At 38.9% G+C, this 20,726-nt stretch overlaps 1 protein-coding gene across 1 annotated transcript in view; it reads right to left on the minus strand.

Moving 5' to 3' along the window:
- The window catches only part of astn1 (astrotactin 1), a 402,453-nt gene that overhangs the window by 282,181 nt on the left and 99,546 nt on the right, over positions 1–20,726 (minus strand). Inside the window, exon 5 of the mRNA XM_078264989.1 lies at positions 16,821–16,970. Within this exon, the coding sequence (XP_078121115.1) occupies positions 16,821–16,970 (150 nt within the window). The remainder of the gene's footprint in view (positions 1–16,820; positions 16,971–20,726) is intronic.

Consider the following 20,726-nt stretch of genomic DNA (forward strand, 5'->3'; position numbering starts at 1 on the left):
CAGATGGACAGTTATCCACTGAGTAAGTAAACAAGTTATGTTTTACATCGGTGTGATTATTTCAGATATATTGAGCAAATTGCTTTTGATTTTAGTTTGCATCGCCAGCTGTAAGTCATGACTGGTTTCCCAAAGTATGAGGCTCTATTGCGGCATAGCTCTAACTCTCTCGTAGCCCTTTCAGGGAGCTCTCACTGCTCTTGTAAACTGTCTGTACACTTACAATGTTCTCAGTGCTTCGGTTAACATTTAGGCGATTTATTTTTACTTTCCCTGTGCCCCGAATACTAGCGTTGTAAGCTAATCAGCGGTCCACGCTAGCTTCTTTCAAGCTACAAAGACAATCAATTAGCATGAAAACATGTCCCAGAGAACGACAGAGTGGGTACACATCCGTTATTAACCCCTAGGTTCGTTTTGCGCCGGAATTGTCCTTTAAGTAGAATTCAACATCGGAGACCTTTGACATGCCAATTCAACTCACTGACTAGCTGGCCTTAACATGGAAACCATCCAAAATGTGTATTATTTGTATATATCGTAAGTTTATACTAATTTATGTATCAGGGCAGCAACTTATTTTTATTTAAAAAAACAATTATTATAAATTCAACTGATATTCAAGTGATGTTATCATATTGATCAACAATCAAACCCAAAAATGTTATGTGTACTTTAAACTAAGAAAAGCTGCAAATCCTCACATTTAAGAAGCTGGAACAACTCATGGCTGGGGGCTTTTGTTGAATAAATGACAAAGGATTACTCAATTATCAAAACGGTATATGCAATTCATTTTCAAATCAAATTACTGACTGGCTGTTTCAGAACTGCTACAAATATTTATTTTACTATATATACACAGAGCATTCTGGACAAAGACATTTTTTCAGGATAAAAAGCGTCCCACTTATAATAATTACTGTAGGTCAGCACTGATAAGTTGTTACTAATAGGAATATTTACAGGAAAATGATGTAAGTGACACTGGGAAGGCTTCATCAACAAATGAACCCATTTAAATATTAAAGATGGGGCGACCCGATAGCCACAAGGCCGCAAATGCACTGAAACGCGAGTTGCTGGTTCGATTCCCTGCTGGCCTGACCTGATCGCTGCATGTCATCGCCTACTCTCTTGCCCCAAATTCCCTGTCTTTCTCCACTATCACTAACAAATAAAGGAATAACATGGCCAAAACGTTTAGAAAAGTATAGATGAAAAAACAGTGGATGACACACGTATAGTATTTGACATGGTATGCCCAACACATACAGTTCATGTTGGTATTGTTTTACTGGACAATACCAACATGACTCTTATTTTTTGTGTTTATTTTTACCTTTTTCATGTTGCAATTCAATAAAAATGACACAGCCATTCGTGACCAATTCTATTTCACAGGAGAGGAAGGGTGGAGAATAGATGTAAACTAAAGTGGAAATGAACAGCTTTGTTTAACAAGATAATCCCACTCATACCATTTAATTGTTCTTCATTTTGGTGAGATAGTAAATGTCCCTCTCTTGCTTCAAAGTAGGAGGCAAGTGAATAAAGACTGCCTGGTCTGTCATTTAAAGCTACTGTACAATATGATCTTAAGGACGAAGGACAAAAACTGCTCTTACAATACCATATATCCACAATGCACTTGAGCTAAGTGTGTTTTAGCAGAGGCATTAGCTATGTTTAGAGGGCATGTATTGAAGTTTGTCTTACAAGTGTTAGCGGATTGCGAATCACAAAGTAATGGGGGGAATCCATTAAAGAAGCAAAGATTTGCTGCCTCAGCGGGATATATGTGAACTGAAACTAAATTCGTGCTAACATTGCTCAGTGACAAGAGCTTTAAAAATCCCCAAAACAAGACGCAGCGTTTGATTAAACTGGAGAAGATCCCTCGGAAAGAAATGGGGGAATGAAAACACTGTTGGCAGCAATGTCAATGTGACAAAATGAGGCCTTTTTCACGACAGCAGCTTTATCAGCTTTTCATATTGTTGGTTTTAGAACAATATGCACTGAAGATATGAATTCATAGTGTAAATATTATTGACAGCCATGACTATCTGACGGCACAGATGTTGCCGTTGCTTTACTTCACAAGTGGGAAGGCTTTTTTGAGGCCACCATTGTTTCAGCAGCATTTCACACGACTGATTTAATAATAAAGCAATATTCACTGCACAATTTTCCCCCAGAAATGTTTACTGGCAGGGAACAAAGACCTCTGGAACATTATTCAGTGTGCTATTAAAACGCTGCAGTGAAACAAAGACAAATACAACCTTCATGCAGTGATCGGGAAAGACAGAGCTACTTCTTCAAACCAAACATACAATATGTTTCAATAACCACAAAATATGAACAAATAAGTAGACTTTAGTTCAATATTCATCATTCATTATATGTGACACAAAAACATCAAGTTCTTTAAAAAAGGGTGTCTTACTGTGTTACATTCCCCATTTGAAAAAAACGTACTTCCTCTACTTCCTCTGAAATGATTTTGATAATTTATTGATTCATTATTTGTCACTTTGAATGTTATGCAAATTACCATTTTAACTAGAGTTACAGCGGCTCCATGCGTATGCTCAAAATCAAAACCTACAGTAGAAATCTGTTAACCCAATGCTTTTACCAAATGTATTAGATGATTCACTAAAACCCAAAAATGTCAAGCTGCTGGTAGTGATCAAGGAAAAGTCAGGGGAAAGTGAAATTGGGCTTTATCATCTGGGGACCATTAATGTCTGTACAAAATGTCATGGCAATCTATTCAATAGCTGGTGGACTGACCGATCGACAGGACGACATTGCCATACCTTGAGCGGCTCCACTACTGTAGACTAAATAAATAAATAACTAAAAATAAATAAATAAAAAAAAATAAAAAATGCAAGCCTATAGATGACTTTCTAGCAGGAAATGATGATACAGGGTTTTAAACACATGCAGATTTTGCTATATGGAAGCTCAACTGCAGCCAGCTGCACAGATCTTCTAATAAACTCGAGCATTACACTATGTATTCTGTTTGGATCATTTTAGACCATGATGAACAGGCAAGGCACTTTGTCTGAACTGCCAACAAATAAAACTACTTCAGATCATTTACCAGACACTGCAGTCCTGTCGACATCCTTGAACCTGCAAAATGATTTTGCACATTGTAGTGAATAGGGGTGGCACGGTTCATGAAAAAACATCCGAACCGTTCGGTCCGCTTGTCTCGGTTCGGAGCGTGTGTGCGTCGCACGGTTTGTCAGTACACTGCTAATGTGCACTAACCACTTACTGCCGTAGTGCGCCACGTGGGTCTGGCTACTCCCGAATTTCAAAACAGACTCTTATGGTGTCTCGTTCTGAATACGATCTCGTATTTCACGAAAATAGTTCACCGAAACGTGTTTCTGAAAACAATTTAAGCGAGAAATAGGCCATACAGCTGCTGAATCTGTCTTCATTTCAGATCGACAAAAGGTCAGTTTAAAAGATTTTCGTCAGATTTTGAGAGGCGAGGAGCCGAGCTGACCGCTCCTCAAGTGGAGTGTGCTGCAGGTCACGTCACGTGTAGAAATGGCAAGTGGGAGAGATAAGGAAGGCTGCCTGGAGTTGGAGGATGCGCCAGCTTCGTCTGGTGTGTGGGAACATTTTGGATTTCATGTTACCTATGATGACAGCGGAAATAAAACAATAAATAGAACTGCCTCTGTGTGCAAGCACTGTGCATTCAATATGCTAATTGTAGCAATATATCATATGCTGAAGTATATTTCTGGAGTGTTAAATATTAAAAGATAAATAACAAGAACCGTACAGAACCGAAAACCGTGACCCTAAAACCGTGACATGAACCGAACCGTGGGTTTTGTGAACTGTGCCACCCCTAGCAGTGAAGGATAAAATTAAGCTAAGCGTTAGTTCATACAGGACACGGAAGTCATACGCCCCGATTGAATTATCATTCCTATCAGACTCACACCAATCACAGCCATTCTCACATCAAGGTGGTCCTTTTAAATGTCACTCCCTCCTCACTGATCCCTGCTACACTGACGCTGCTTCACTCTCTGCTGCTGGCAACATTTTGCCTCCACAACCCCAGCCTCTACCTTCCTAGTTCAGAGTCCTAACATGACTCAAAGTTTAAAATGGTTTTCAATGTTTTTCTTTTGGCTCACTCTTTTTTTACCCAGGGGGGATTATGCATGGTGCTCCCTGTTTCAGTTTAGCATGCTGCTTGGCTGGTCCAGGGAGCATTATCAAGAGCAGAGCCATCAGCGCCAAGCATAACTGTATTTCCATCCATTGCAATAAATGGTTAAATCTAGTGTGTTCCTGACATAAGTAGTCTTAGCACAAATGCAAGGCTGGATGTTCTTTGTTGTGCATCAAACATAACTTATTATGTTTTTATTTTTTATTTGTAATTTATTTGTTCTTGCCTCTGTAAGGGCTTAGCAACATGTTGACATTTTACCCTCCGGTGAACAAGATTTTATTTTTTGGATTTTCTGACAGTTACCAGTTCGAAAATAAGAACGGAAAGCTTTTTGTTGTTCAATTTGTTGTATGCCAATTACAACACTATAGCTATGTCTAAATTCAAGGGTGATTCACTTCGATGAATGTAGCCTATGAAGATGTAGCCTTCAGGGGACAGACAGCTAGCGTTGCTGCTCTTCTGCAGATGAGACATTTGGGCTTTACAGGGAACAAATAATGTTGTGTTGCAGCAAGGTCGAAAGGTTTACCAACAGCAATTTTTCCTTAAACAGCCAACAAAATGGTAAATATAAAAGCAAGATCCAGCAAGCTTCACAGTACTTGTGGACAAGAAAAGCTGACCAATGACCACCTAAACTAAATACAACTGGTACATGGGGTTTGGTCCCATATTCCCAAACTTCACTTGAATGGATAATGAGTTACCAACGGTCACATGCAGTAGTTGTGTCTGAAGGCACAGCCGTTGGCCACATTTGAATGAGACTTTGGAATAGGACAGTCTCTTTGAATATCTTCAGTGATGAAAGGCAGACTTCAAATAGGCGGCCCACAGATCATGTAAGAGTGTATCCCCTAGACTGAGTGGGCCCAGTGAGAGAACAGACTCAGTTGAAGAATGTAATCAAGCTAAAGAACTTAGAGGCAAAAATGTCAGAGCAACAAACTTAAAACAAAACTTTAAAAAAATCAGTATTAGAAAACATCCAGGCAGTATCGATGACAGAAAATCAGAAACACCATTTATAAAACTGACAGTTTTGTTTAGTCTATAGGCAGATAAAACACAAACAATGATTTTTCACTTTAATAAGTTAAGTGCCTCAAATCCAAAGTCCAAATTCATGTAAGAGCATTTATAATTATTTTTAATAAAACTATCCCTTAATGAAGACAGACGTAGCTTAATGTTAAAACTTAAGTAAAGCTTTAGCCATGATTCGGTAAACATGTTTCTGGTTTATAGTTTTTGGGCCCATGATTGCTGTTTGTATCAGTGTAATCTATATTCTATATTAGTTTGACTCAAAGTGCGATGAAATTATTGAAGATTTTAATTATTGATTATTCTACATTTCAGACATTCATGGTCCCCAGGGGATGAATCCTATTGACGTTGGTGAGCCTCTGACTTTTTCTCTAGCACCACTATGAGGTAGACATTTTTGTTTTCTGGTGAAATGTCTCAAAAGGCTATTGGTTGAATTGCCAACAAATTTGGTAAAGACATGCATAGTCCCCAAAGGATAAATCCCTACATGATCCCCTGACTTCCAAATACTGGTTTGGGCAAATACCTACAAAACCAAATGCATTCCCACCAGCCTCAGCTGTACTTTGTGTTTAGTGCTAATTAGAAAAACATTAGCACACTAACACGTAAAAGAGCAATGTATAGGATTTAGGGGGATATATTAGCAGAAATTGAATATATTATTCATAATTATATTTTTGTTATTGTATATTCACCTGAAACTAAGAATCGTGTTTTGGTTAACTTAGAATGAGCACTTCATATTTACATGGGTAAGGGGTATTCAGTTAGTTTTCACCTGCAACCTCACTGCTAGATTCTACAAAATACTATACATTGGTCCATTAACTAAGATGGTGAACATGGTAACGTTATACCTGCTGAACATCATCATGTTAGCATTGTCACTGTGTGTTAGCATGCTGACATTAGCATTTAGCTCAAAGCACTGCTGTGTCTGAGTACATCCCCAGAAAACCGCTAGCATGGCTGGAGACTCTTCAGCTGCCAGTATATGCTTATTCAGAACTGCTTGTGAGATGGTTGAACCACTTCTTATCAGTACTATTTGTGTCACTTAATGTGTACAACAAAGTGCATTATATACATTTTCTGTCAATGAATTCATAATTTTAGCACAAATGAAAACCTAACCTGGAGAGCATAGGCTCTTAAAACACTGGCTGTTGATGTCATGTTGTAGATGTCACTGACTTGCCCATACCCAACCCAACATTAAAGCCATTATGTACAGAAATATAACATGAGATTTTATTTTAGACAGATTTTTTCCTGTTGGCACAAGTTTTTGTTTGCTGAAAAATGAGATAATCCGGCTGAAAACCAGTGGACACTGTGTCAGGATCCGTGAGAACATTTTCTAATTCTGCACATGGTCGTGTTAGGTTATTATTTGTGCTCGGTACTAACAAATTTAGCAAAAACCCAGATGAACCTAACTAAACCACCTGTTATTGTGGAGATATTTCATTACAATGTTCAAGTTCACAACTTCAGGAAATACAACTTTTAAATGGCTCTCTAAATACCTGAAAAGAGCAAAGCTGTCAAGGACAACTTTGAGGCTGCACGAGTTTCAGAGAGGAGAGGACATAAAAGAACTGTTGGCTACAATGTAATAGTACAAAACTGGAATAGCTTAAAGTGGTTCAAAGTGAAACAGCATGTATTCTCTCTGTAATGTAAAAGAGAAGGTGTTTTTCGTTTGAAGTTAAGAGAAAATGTCTCACAGATTCTGCAATGAGCGTAAGATGACCTTTCACAGAGATCTGCAGCTGGAATTTACTGAAATAACATGTACTGTATAGCAAAAAGTAAAAAGGTTAACTACATAGGTAATAAAAAATTACAGTTAGTGGTAAGTTAGATGCTTTACATGATAGCAAGAAGAAATAAATCTGTAAAATAAAAAATAAAAAGTTCTGGCAGCTCATTACCCGGACTTTGTCCCGTAATTAAAACAAGGAAATTATGTGTGTAGCTACAGTAAAAATACTGAACATTTTGTTAGGCCTACATAATATTCTCTCATACAAAGATGCTTAGTTAGTTAGTGTACGTAAAAAAACAACTCGTAAAAAAAAAAAAAGATCGGAAAAAGTGTCATAAAGGGTCGGAAAAAAGTGTAAAATAAAAAATGTAGAAAAAAGTGACAATGTGGACTTCTTTAATCTCCCAAAACCCTCTGTGGCCGGCAAAGGTTGTTGGAGCACAAACTATAAAATTTGAACTGAAAAAAACATACATACAACTGTGAATCTCGTTCTATGGAGAATTTCTGTTAAAATATAAAGTCGTATAACTGTAAGCAGATATTTCTTAGAGTGCAGGGCTCACAGGTTGAATGTGGTGGTGCTAACATGTAGTTAAGTTTCATCAAGAGCAGAGATGTCGACTATTGCCTTTAATATTTCTACCAGAATGACACTTGAAATATAAGGTTGTGTGCCTGCCTGGCTTACAAAGAATAAAAGTGGCTTCTGAGGAATTAAGACTAAATCTAACACAGCAGGTATTCGCCAGCCTTCCCTATTAAATCCGAGCCAAAAGTTGCTGCACTCACTGCTTCTAGGAAAACAAGACAGGCCCCTCTAAGTATTTACTGCATGATGTTCAGAAGTACCTCTTATAAAGCAAAAAAAAAAAAGATTATGTCCAGTGCTCCACATGTCTATAAATATGGAAGGGTGCTAGAGTCGATTAAGAGAGAGGGTAATGACACCAGAATAACAATCAATCCTGATGGAGGAAGTGGATACGTGAACAAAACAGTTAAAAACAGTATAGGGATGTCACAGCAACAGCACTGATATCAAGAATAGCATATAGTATACCATCTGAGTTGCGTTTAGTAACCTTTATTCATGTCATTCTAATGGATTATCTGCAGTGTTTCTCACATAATTACTTAGATTCTATTTGTGGTGGTAGCTAACATTAGCCAGCAGCTAAAACCACAATATCACAATATATTCTACATTTCAGTGTCCCCTTTTGGAAGTTTTCAGCACTGGGGGGAAAGGGGTTTGTTGTAACGTAGTCTCGCATTGCCAAACCTATCATTTAGGCAGCCCTTTTATGCTAATAAGTGTGCACTTTTTAGTCAAACACACTTACTTTCTAGTGGCAATAAACAACCATCACAGATGTCATGAATAACATTTGTTCAAGTCAAAATGTCCACAGTGAAAAAGGTCTATACTGGGTGTGGTCTAGACCTGAAAAGTGAAAAGTTTCAAAAGATAACTTGTGTTGTGGTTTTGCGCTATAAAAATTGACTTGACTATTCGGCAATTTAACTCATTGTTTCGCACAGCATTTTAACCCATGGGAAATGACAGGATATGGTCTGTAATATACATGGACATATTCCACAGGACCACGTCCACTAGCCAGCTGTGAGCAAATGTGTCGAGCCAGGCAGGCAAGCACAAACAGGAAGGCCACAGTGCAGCCCGATACTTTACAAAATAAAAGAAATTTCAAAATAAAACACCCAGGTTTATGGTGATTTTGACTTCTCAGCTGTGTCTACAGCAAGACACGCGATCAGGCACACGGAGAGAGAGACCGACGGACAAACAGACAGTTTTTGACACACGGGTTGGCGCAGATGCTCCGCTCCTGATCGCATCTGGTTTGAACTGACAGATTGGATAACATGGGTGCCGAAATGAAAATAGCTCCGCTTCACCGCGCTTCCATGTTTTTGCTGTTACATTGCCTGAGAATATCATGAACTCTGATGTCCATTGCAAATAAACGTCTATAAATCTATTTAGAAATAATAGAACTTTTTTTATTACTTTTCTTTATTAACAAAGTAATCTAGTGATAGTACAGTTATAGTTACTTTGCAAACTGCTAATAGCTAATTCAGCATATTTTTAATGGTGCGAAATTGCCAACTGTAAACAGATAAGGGGCTCAAAAGAGAATGTAAGTACTTACATGTAGCTGACATTACAACAGCCCATTTGATGAGATTTTACGGGGTCTTGTTCTACTGATGACTTTCATTTATTCTGTCTATTCTCAACTAGGCCCATTTGTTGGTTTAGCATGTTTCCATCTATCACATTAGCAACAACATTTTTGACTCAGAGATCCACTTTAAAATACAAGGACGGGATTAAAAATTCCAGGAGGACCAGTGAGTTCACAGAAAAAATGTAGTAATTGTGGCTGTAATTATCACCGGGCTGGGGGTGAATTATTACCCACATATTAAAATCACTGACCAGCGCAGCAATGTTAAAATCACCCCACCTCACTTAGAGAAATATATCCTGTCCAAATGGGGCTTATGTTAGAATAGGCAACCTTTGTTATGTGTGCAGAAGTATACTCTAACGTAACATTAACCTTATCCACTCATTTAGACATCATTATAATCATTATATTACATGGTCCACAACTAGTTAGGAATACATTATACACCTGCTGAGCAATAATAATCATGAAATACTGATGGGGGCCTGCAGGCCTAGGGGCTGCTCCCTTCACTCACTCTGACATTGCTTTCTCCCATTTGGCAACTTTGGTACTTTTAGTTGCTTTAGAGGTAACACTGGAGTCCATTAAATGTGCTGACATATGGAGTGAAGAGAGGCACTTGGGCATCTTCAGCAAAAAGGTAGAGAGTCATTACCTTACCCGCCTCCTCCTCACACATACACAGAGGTTGTCCACTGAGGGCAACAATAGCTCTGTCTGTGCATATTTCATGACAAAGATGAAAATAGTTGTCTTGAAACACCAACAACAGCAACTCAAAACTGCATGGAGCAGATCTAATTGCCTGCTTAGACAGCCTCATTCCTATGCAGCTGGCTATGGAGAATACCAACCTGTACCTTGAAGCAATGCAATTTCAAGTGTGTGTGTGTGTGTGCGTGCATGTGTACGTGCGTGTGTTGGTTGAGTGTATTAGAAAGCAAATCCTTCTATTTTCATATACCAAGCTGATACAACTGATACAACAATTATAATTACTGGGCAGGAATTCTTCTGTTGCATCTCTTCTGTATCATATTTTGCATTCTTGCAGTCGAAATAAAGAAAATGTAACTGAATAAATTAGTTTACCAGCAGTGGCGGACTTGTTGGACCGTGCAAACACAGCATCCATCTTTCATTCCTTCAACCAGCTTCTTGCAAAGGTCGGCGTAGCAATATGCGCATATTCAAAAACCTGTTGGTATCCAAGTCTTTGATAATGTTTAAAAGTAGCTGTGTTTCTCCTTCTTATCGGGTCTGCAGCCTTGCATACTGTTGGCTGTTTGGTTTGTGTACAGCAACCACAGCAACGCATGGAGCTGACCATAGGCCGTAAACAGGCAAGAGGCCGTAAACTGCGGTAAAAACCCCGATTGAGACGCATATTCCGAATGCGCTGTGTACATGTCCAAAGAATGCCTCTTAAACCCGAATAATACCGGAATATACCACGTCTTAATTGGAAAATGCTATATTCGGAAAAAGGCCTTATTCGAAAAATCCAACCGAAATATACGGCACCCTCTGTCCTAAGACCTTACCTTTGGATAAGGAAACAACCCCTTTAATGATGAAAAAAATGGAAGAAACCTCGGGAAGAGCAACTGAGGATGGCTCCCTCTCCCTGGACAAACAGACATGCAAGTGATGTCCATAACCATCGTTAGCCATTAACCGCGTCAGTGGGTTGGCTGGCTCGGAGAGAACACAGCAGACCAAGGGTTTATCCCATCTCTCACAGGTGGAGTCAAAAAAAAAAAGACGGAGACACACAAGAAGGACTACTTGAGGAACATAACAAGAATCTAGACACTGTGGATTGCTCTGTAAAGACAGACATATTTCAAGTTACTGCTGGACTGCAAAACGCAGGATCTTTAGCATTATTTGGTGGAAGTGTTGTGTATTAGGCCTACAAAGATCTCAGAATACCTAGTGGTTACATTGTCTTGCTTTTCCATGATTATCCGTTGAATTTATATGGATTTCTTATAAATAGACTAGTGTTCTCAGACAGTGTCAGGAAGTCCAGTTTGAATAAAAAACTGATCTGGAAGCCCTATATGCAGCACAATGTCTTTCACTCCCTTTTATGATACATATGAACTACATTTGCCTTTGCTTTGAAGAGACAACAGTCATTATGCACAGGGCCACAAGAGGTCCTTGTCAGGAAAACATACAACACATACTGGAGTTTGTTTTCATATTTGAAATTATTTTTTCCCCGGCTCTGTTAATACTAGGAGGCAGAATTTTACAGTATGGAAAGTGGTCATGGTTATTCACATTCTAAAGTAATCACTAAGAGTGTGCTGCAAATATTTGATTGACCAATGCAGCACGTTGCCAGATGACACTGCCGTCTGGCGTCTGGCAGTGTCATCTGTCTTCAAGTTTTTTGTTTTTTTTGCAAGAACACTGCGATCTCATTAAAAGGTTTTTTTTGTTGTTGTTTTTTTTGGACACAGCACTAATTTCTGAACACGGTCTTAGACCTTTTGACTGTTTCATTAGTTTTGAATAAAGCCTCACAGACTAGCTGGGAAGGTAAACGTTGCTGTGTTGTTTGCAGTTCACTGAAACCATGTTATGTTGTTTTCCTCCTCTGTGTTTCTATGACTTGAGCCCTCATATGTGGAAAGCCACGGTGGCTGCAGGTGTGCACCAAAGAAAAAAAAAGAAGCTTTCTCTGAATCAAAAAGCCCAAAAGTCCCAAGAGCCATGTTGGGTTTCCACCAGTCAAGAATGAAACATAATTAAAATGGATGAGTGCTCAAACAAATACATGGGAGGTGGCTGTGCCACACAGATGAATACCTGGCTTGTGCTCTGGTGTAGTTCTACAATTACAATCCTTCCTGACAGTTTGAGGAGACCTCTGGATTGGACTGTGCACTAGCTACTCTGAACTGAAATCTTTTGTTCAAAATAAAGTTTATTTCTGGAATTTCTCCACAGCGCCATAGAATTGTTTTTTCTTGGGCTGAGAATAAACATATGTGCAGCCAATTGTGAAGGAAAGTGAATTATGATCTGAGGTCAACTGAAAAGTTCCGAAATGACATTTTGAAAATGTAGCTGCCTTCTTTTTCTTTCTTTTTTTCGTGTTTATCATAATAGGATAATGTCTCTCCATTCCACGAACTTGAAATCTCTCTCTCTCTTTCTGTATTCTTCAATCTCCTTTCTTATAGTACAACTCCTACACTATCACAGTTTAGGCAGTCGGAGGTAAAAACTGGTGATGCCAGTGGTGAGTGCAAATGAATCACACACAAAAAAGTACTTTGGATTGATATCAATGGGAATATGGAAAAATAAAGTTGCATTTGTTAGTAATGAAATACCACAATAAACATAGAGATGTATGTGTTTGAGGGTTCACATTCATAATAAATATTTTTGATTTATCAAAGTGCATTTATCTCTCAGGATAACATGGATTCTATCACTGGGTTTATCCTCAGTGTCCTGCAAAGACATTACATATCCTGCGTTTTTCTAACAAAGCCTTCTATTTTTTTTACTGTATTATTGAACTTTTGTCTAATGAATTGAAAATGTCTCAGGCTCCTTGGGACTTTTCCAAAGGGCATTCATGATGTTGTCAAACCTGTGTGGTGGCATTCAGTGACTCACCATGATTTCTTACCTTCTATGGAGCAGTGAGAGTTAAACCTTTTGTAGATGTGTGCAGCTGGGCATTGATCGCAATGCTCCTGCAATTTCAAACACCTAATACAGTGGGGAAAATAAGTATTGAATGTTGTCAACATTTTTCCCAGTAAATATATTTCTGATGGGGCTATTGGAATGAAATGTTCACCAGATGTCAGTAATAACCCAAGTAATCCAGACATACAAAGAAATCAAAACATGTATGTCCATGACAAAAGTTATGTGTAATAAAGTGGAATGATAATGGGAATAAATATTGAACACATGAAGAAAAAGGGTTGTAAAAAGGCATGGGAAGCCAATAAAGCAGCTGAAATCTGTCAGTATTTAGGAAGCAATCCTGCCCCCTATTAGTGCAAATTAATATCAGCTGGATTAGTCCTAATCGATGGCCTACAAAAAGGTTTCTCATTACCAAGGTGTCACTCAAGAAGCATTTCATGATGGGTAAAAGCAAAGAGCTGTCCCAAGACCTTTGCAAGCTTATTGTAGAAAAACATACAGAAGGCATTGGTTATAGACGAATATCTAAACTTCTGAAAGTTCCAGTGAGCACTGTTGGGGCCATTATCGGAAAGTAGAAAGAACATAATTTCACCATTAACTGGCCATGACCAGGTGCTCCTTGCAAGATTTCTGACAGAGGAGTCCATAAAATACTTAAAAGAGTTGTCGAAGAACCAAGGACCACTCACGGAGATCTTCAGAAAGACCTGGAATAAGCAGGTACAGTTGTTTCAAAGAAAACAATTAGTAATGCACTCAACCGCCATGCACGCACACCACGCAAGACACCACTGCTCAAGAAAAGGCATGTGGAAGCTCCCTTAAAGTTTGCTGCACAACATCTGGACAAGCCAATGACATACTGGGAGAATACAATCTGGTCAGATGAGACCAAAATTGAACACTTTGGCTGTCATAGCATACACCATGTTTGGAGGTGGGAGCATCATGGTGTGGGGCTGTTTTTCAGCATCTGGCACTGGCAGACTTCATATAATTGAAGGACGGATGAATGGAGAAATGTACCGTGACATTCTTGATAAGAATCTGCTGCCATCCACCAGGATGCTGAAGATGAAACAAGGGTGGACATTTCAGCAAGACAATAACCCCAAACACACAGCCAAGGAGCCTCTCAATTGGTTTCAGAGAAAGAAAATTAGAATGGCCCAGTCAATCACCCGACTTGAATCCAATTGAAAACCTCTGGAAAGAACTGAAGATCAGAGTTCATTGACGATGCCCCCGGAAACTTCAAGATTTGAAGACAGATGTCTGGAAGAATGGGCAAAAATCACAGCTGAGCAATGTGTGCGACTAGTTTCTTTATACAGAAGGCGTCTTGAAGCTGTCATTACCAACAAATGCTTTTCTATTAAGTAATATACATATATTTATACTTATATTGATTGTTCTGTTTAACCTGTTTGTTTAACTTATTTTAGAGAATATGTGACGTGCACCTACAACACCAAAACAAATTCCTTGTATGTGTAAAAAACGTACTTGGCAATAAAGCTTTTCTGATTCTGATTAAATAAATTTCAGCAAGTGTGTTCATTACTTTTTCCCTGTGTCATTTCACTTTATTACACACAACTTCATTTATGGACTTATTTGTTTTGATATCTTTGTATTTGTGGATTACTTGGGTTGTTACTGACATCAATTTCATGCCGATAACCCCATCAGAAATAACTTTACTGAGAAAAATGTTGACGCGTATTTCCCCCGCTGTATCTCCACTTCATGCTTCATTTTCACTGAAATATTTTCACACTTTTGAGCGTGCCATGGCCTTTGAGGAGATTTTCGATGATGCAGGGCAGATAAACAAATAACTAGGAATTAGACGTAACGGTTTCCATGAGGCAGCAGCCTATGCACCTAAAAGTCAAACTTAGAATGAATACAGTATATATCTCCATATATCCATAGTGTATCTCGCTATCAATCAGTACAGCTATCTACACAGGCTGCATAACGGCAGCTGTATTGATTAAAAACATGTATTATTTTAGGCTTGATATCTATTTTCTTCTGTTCTACTTGCGTAACTACAGGGGTTGCGTGGGGTGCTCTGAGCGCTGCCAAAACGCTTGTGACCTACAATCAATATAGGGCCGAAGTGCGTCCCTGTGTAGACACAGACGTATCACTGAATATGCTGCTCATCCAATGCACTGCTTACAATATGCCTCCTGTGTAGACATGGTGTTAGACACATGTTTTATATTGCCAGAAACCGTTTTATCATCTTTTGAAAAACATTATTATAGTTTATTCCCTTACAGAAAATGTGGGGAGAATTGGAATTTCAGTTTAACTTTAAGGTCTGTTAGGTGTATTCTAGTCTCACTTTGCCAGACCTTCCTCCACAGCGCTGCAGACGAGGTTCTAGCTAGTCCACACAGCATTCTGGGATGGACCTCTGCAAAATAGCCTCAGGAAGGAACTTGTTTTGGTGGAACATGTGTACGTTCAAAAGTTGTTTTAGTCGTGCAACAGAAAACTCAGATTGGACAGATAGTCTAGCTAGCTGTCTGGATTTACCCTGCAGAGATCTGAGGAGCAGTTGACCATAGTCGTCATAAATCCCCCGGAGTTTAAATTTACAACACAAAGAGAGTGGAAGGTAACAGACATCCGGCCGAAAAGAAGGACATCCGGCGGCAACGGAGCAATCCCAGAAGTGGAACGTTGTGGATATACTGTAGATTAGGTGTATTCTAAATTCCGTCACTGTTGGCATGAGAAACAAAACATTTTTCTAAAGGCTTGACCTATTTTTTTGTGCTTTTTTTATTATGATGGAATTTGAATGTCTTTCATGAAATAAAATTGTTTCAAAAGGAGCACTGAATTATGAATGTGTTGGTAAAACATGAAATCCAGGAGAACTACCGTTTTTTAAACCTGTGTCTAAGTGATTGATGGGAACAACAATCTTTGACATTGGTCCAGTATTAAGCAAGATCGCTGCAGTTGGCATCGGCGAAACATGCTACAATGTAAGATAATAGGGCAATTGTCCAGCTTGTATTTACCTTCACAAAAGTGCTCGTTTTGTCACTGACAGGCTCAGATTAATATTCTAAGTGTCTGACATTATTGAAAGGATCCCATCAGAGATAGACCTTTGAAACCTCTTTGAGACCTTTGTTTAACCAGAAACAACTCTGAAGTCGCTAGCGCTAAACCCACCAGACTCCATTTAAAAAAAACAATAATTTTAGCGTGTATAGAGCCAACATATTTTCACTTTATTTCAACCAAAACTAGAGTTGTGATGGTTGGAAAAGTGGAAAGACGACACAAAACGGCTTTTCATAGTTTTATTTTTTATCTGTCGACGTTGACTGAAGTGTATTTTACGATGCTAAAATCACTGTTTATTTACATGGAGTCTGGTGGGTTTAGTGAACACATTTTCGCTGATGTTTTTATGCTTAAAAAAAGGATCTTACTCTTTAACAGAAAGGTCGCCCTCCTTAGAAATCCTTTCCATAATGTTGTCGGACACTTAGAATATTAATCTGAGCCTGTCAGTGGCAAAACGAGCACTTTTGTGAGCAAGGTAAAAACAAGCTGGACAGTTGCCATATTAACTTACATTGCAGTTTGTTTCGCCACTGTCAACTGTGGCATTCTTGCTTAAAATAGGGTCCAGGTTGAAAACCCTTTAAGTCACCAGGCTTTTACCTGACAGCCACAGTGTAGAAATACAGCAATGTTCATCTGTGCTCCTGATAGGCGAGCCGACTCATGGAGCGATGGTGTCAAATGTGATCCATTTTCTTCTATTCTCTGTCATGTGAGGGTTAATCTACGGGAGAGAGTGACTCACCACGGGTGTTGCTGGAGAGACGCTTGCGTTGGCTGGTGGAGGTGTTGTGCGGAAGCAGTGTGTTCTGCTGGTGGTTGCTGTCGATTGGACTCGTGGCGATGATGTTGTCCTTGTATTTGTTCATTAGGGCCAGCTTGGTGTTGTCACTCACTGTGGAGAAGTGGGATATTATTACAAACACAGGGAACTACAATAAAATCTAGGAGAAGTAGAGGCACAAACTAAAAGCTTTCTCTCCGAAATGAGAAAGCAGCTACTTTGAAAAAGAACGTGTTGTTCTTGGCTGAAGGATTTAAAACCACAATGTAGCAAGCATTACGTATAGTAATGCTAAGAAAACACACCCAGCATGTTGTTTACTGTGGGGGGGGGGGGGGGAAAGCTGGCATGAAATTAAAACTCATTAGGGGATTTACAGAACGCATTTAAGTCTCTGAGGATGAAATTATCTATGTTGGTAAATATCAAGAGATGAAGTTCCTGGGAAACAATAAAAAAACCAATTCAAATATCCCATTCATTGTCTTATAATGCTAATATTGTTTTTCTCTCGCACTGTCTCACTGAGAGCGTGATTATTTGCATGATTTCTCTAATAAAACGAACACTTTGGTCCAGACTGAAATATCTGTACTGGATGCTGATGAAAATTGTACCAATGGGATGATTTTTGAGAAGGTTCCAACTTTAACTGTTTAACTCCTGTTCGCTCAGAATAAGGTAGGGCTGTCAAAGTAATTTTTTAAATTTTTTATTTATTATTAAAAAGTTATTTTTTCTCCGATTAATTAATCGAAATTAACGCGTTAAAAAAAATAACGCAGATTAATCTATACCATATTGACGTTTGACCCGGAACCGTTCTAGCCACCATTGGACTGTAAAATGAAGGAGGGAGAAGACAATGTGCTGCCTGGATCATTAATTGGAACATTTACTTGTAAAAATCTTCTTCCTGCCAACCCTGGCTAGGAAGATCCGCTCCGGAATGGCTGGGGATCCGCTCCGGAACGGCAGCAGAGTCAATAGGTTTCCATTAAAGTCAATGGGTGTATTTTTACTGATTGTGGAACGGCTGCGTTCCGACTGGATCCCAGCTCCGGCGATACGCAGAGCTTCTATTTTTGCCGGATGCCGGAGAGCTCCGCAGTAATTCAGCACAGGGCAGATTGTGCGGGACAGGAAGTCGAGCACAGAAACAGAATAAAACATCTGGTTAATTTTCAAACTAAAATACACCGTGCTCACCGCTGATCATGGTTTTGGTTTTGTGGTTCTGTTTATAGAAATTACATCCTGTTATATCGTGCGATCACACGTAAATTTGCGAGATCTCGTGGGTCCTCGTGACTTCAGCTGTCAGTCATGGCCGCAGCCGTTCCGCAACAAATCCGATCCGCAGCCGTTCCGCAGTTGGTGGAAATTGTGGGTAACACTACCAACCTTGATAAAAACCTTAATAATTATTCAATCAGTACATTTAAAGTCTTTATAATTTAGTTGTTCCCAAGCACATACATAAATGCATACTTCTCAACATTTAATTAAGCAATATTACATAAGAGTGAGTGGTGTTGCACACTAGCTTGCTACTTTGTGTAAACTAAGTCTACAAGTTATCACAGGTCAACTACTTTGTATGAAGTACATTTTTCTGTATGTTTCCAATTTTTATGCAACCAGTAGTCTCGCTTTGCCAGACCTTCCTCCACAGCGCTGCAAAGAAGGATCTGGCTAGTCCACCTAGCATTCCGGGATGGAAGAAAAACGTGCTCTGGTTTATTGGCATTTCTTTAAACCAATCACAATCGTCTTGGGAGGTGCTAAAGGCCGGACAGAGCCACGGTGCCGCCTGATGCTGCAATAGCCTCGGGAAGGAACTTGTTTTGGAGTAACGTGTACAGTTCAAACGTTTTAGTTGTGCAGTAGAAAACTCAGATTGGACAGATAGTCTAGCTTGCTGTCTGGATTTACCCTGCAGAGATCTACGGAGCAGTTAACCATAGTCCTCAGAAATCGAACAGAGTTTAAAATTACAACACAAAGAAAGCGGAAGGTGATGGGCAAAAAGTGACATCTGGCGGAATTTCCAGCGGTCCGGAGCAACGCCGTGGATATAGACTATGCAACCAGTGATATAAGAGTCTGTTGACAGTCCACAACAGTAACAGTAACGGTAACAGTAGGTTGCTCCATCATTTCATGCTCTCCAATCTGTCGATGTTTATAATCATATATCGTTAGCGTTAGCTTCATTTTGAAGCAGCCAAGTGCTGGACACATTCCCGCAGTCATATGAGCACACCTGAAGGTTTGCATTGAAGTATCCAGGCTTCTTTCCTTCACTCATTTCGGACAACTCTTCAGAAATTAACTTAAATGTTATTTGCGGAAATATGTTCATCTTTGAGGTGCAAAGTTTCTTACAATTCAAGATACATATACATACATATAGAGATACATGTATAGTCCCAGTGATGTTATACTGTACATCAGTACTCATTGAATGCCTCTTGTCCAATCAAATTACTTGGTCAGAACTAACAGTTGTATAAATGAGAGATATAATGCAACAAGGCAGGACATTTTTTGTTCACTTGTTTATTGACTATTCTATTATTCTAAGAAGAAAGGTCAGGACAGCCAAAAAAATTGCATAATTTACAGACATCTTTGTTATTTTAGTTTACATTTCCAATGCCATTCTCTGAGTGACCTCTGCAGTTGTTTATATTGTTCAATATGCAAGCACCATAGCCTGCAGTCTGCATTTTCTATTTCTCTAGTCCATCGCATTAACCATCTTAAATGCATAATGCACACAGGATTACTCAGCTTCCCCTCAACTCTGGGGTGGGGCTGTTTAGATTTTATAAGCACACCGTGTGAGAGCGCTGCCACCATAACCGATCTCTTGACGAATCCGAGCAGTAAATGTGCTGCTAATTGAAATTCAGGGGGTATACCTTCATCAAACCTGCTCCACTTCAAATATTAATTCTCTTGGGAGTGGTGCTCAACTCCGACGTCCACTGATTATGAAAAATAGATCTTCTAGAACAAATTCTTGTCAGGCACATAAGCCTTTTGATAATTCCAAATGTGAGGAATTAACTCTGAAAGAATACCTGCAGTTTGATATTTATATCTGGTGTACTGCCTGCATCAGTCACACAACAAATGGTCTTACACCGATAATGAAAACTGCTAAAAAAAAAAAGTTCCTTAATTTGTATTTGCTGTCCTTTTTTTACAAAGACTACGTGTTTGTAAAACTCATATTTTTGTCCTCTGTCATTTAGTCTCCATTCATTCAGATGATTACTTTACACCTATATGATAAAAATAACACACATTAAGGTATTTCATTAAAAATCCAATTACTTCTTTGTTTTCACGCTGATTATCTAAATTACTGCAACTCGGTTATTATATAACTATACTGGTTCCTGCTTAGAAAACAATTTGTATACCCCTATGCCATCCTCAATAATAGCAAATGTCAACACATACTTATTACTTTGTTTTTATTTAATGTAAAATGTATGGCTGTGTAGGAGGAAAATAAAATAATGAGGCTAAATGAGATAAGCGAAAGCTTCTGCCACAGAATCTAGTTAGTTTGTCATTTTAAAATGATTAGAAAAGTTTCATAGGCAAAAAAGCAACTTTACTCCCCTGGTATCCCAGCCTACTACATTAATTAAAACAAACTTTAGACTGAGAATGCATTATTTAGTAATCATTATTTTTTGGAGAGGCTTTTGATGCATTTTTCATGAGATAGTACAGATAGACAGGAAAGGGGGGAGAGAAAGAGAGACTACATTGCTGGTCGCACGGACATGAGCTGACGTGGAAACGTGAAAAGGAAACATCTGGATCTTTTAAACTTCGTGCGGTTTC

Source organism: Sander vitreus, chromosome 12, assembly GCF_031162955.1.
Source record: "Sander vitreus isolate 19-12246 chromosome 12, sanVit1, whole genome shotgun sequence".
Classification (NCBI taxonomy): domain Eukaryota; kingdom Metazoa; phylum Chordata; class Actinopteri; order Perciformes; family Percidae; genus Sander; species Sander vitreus.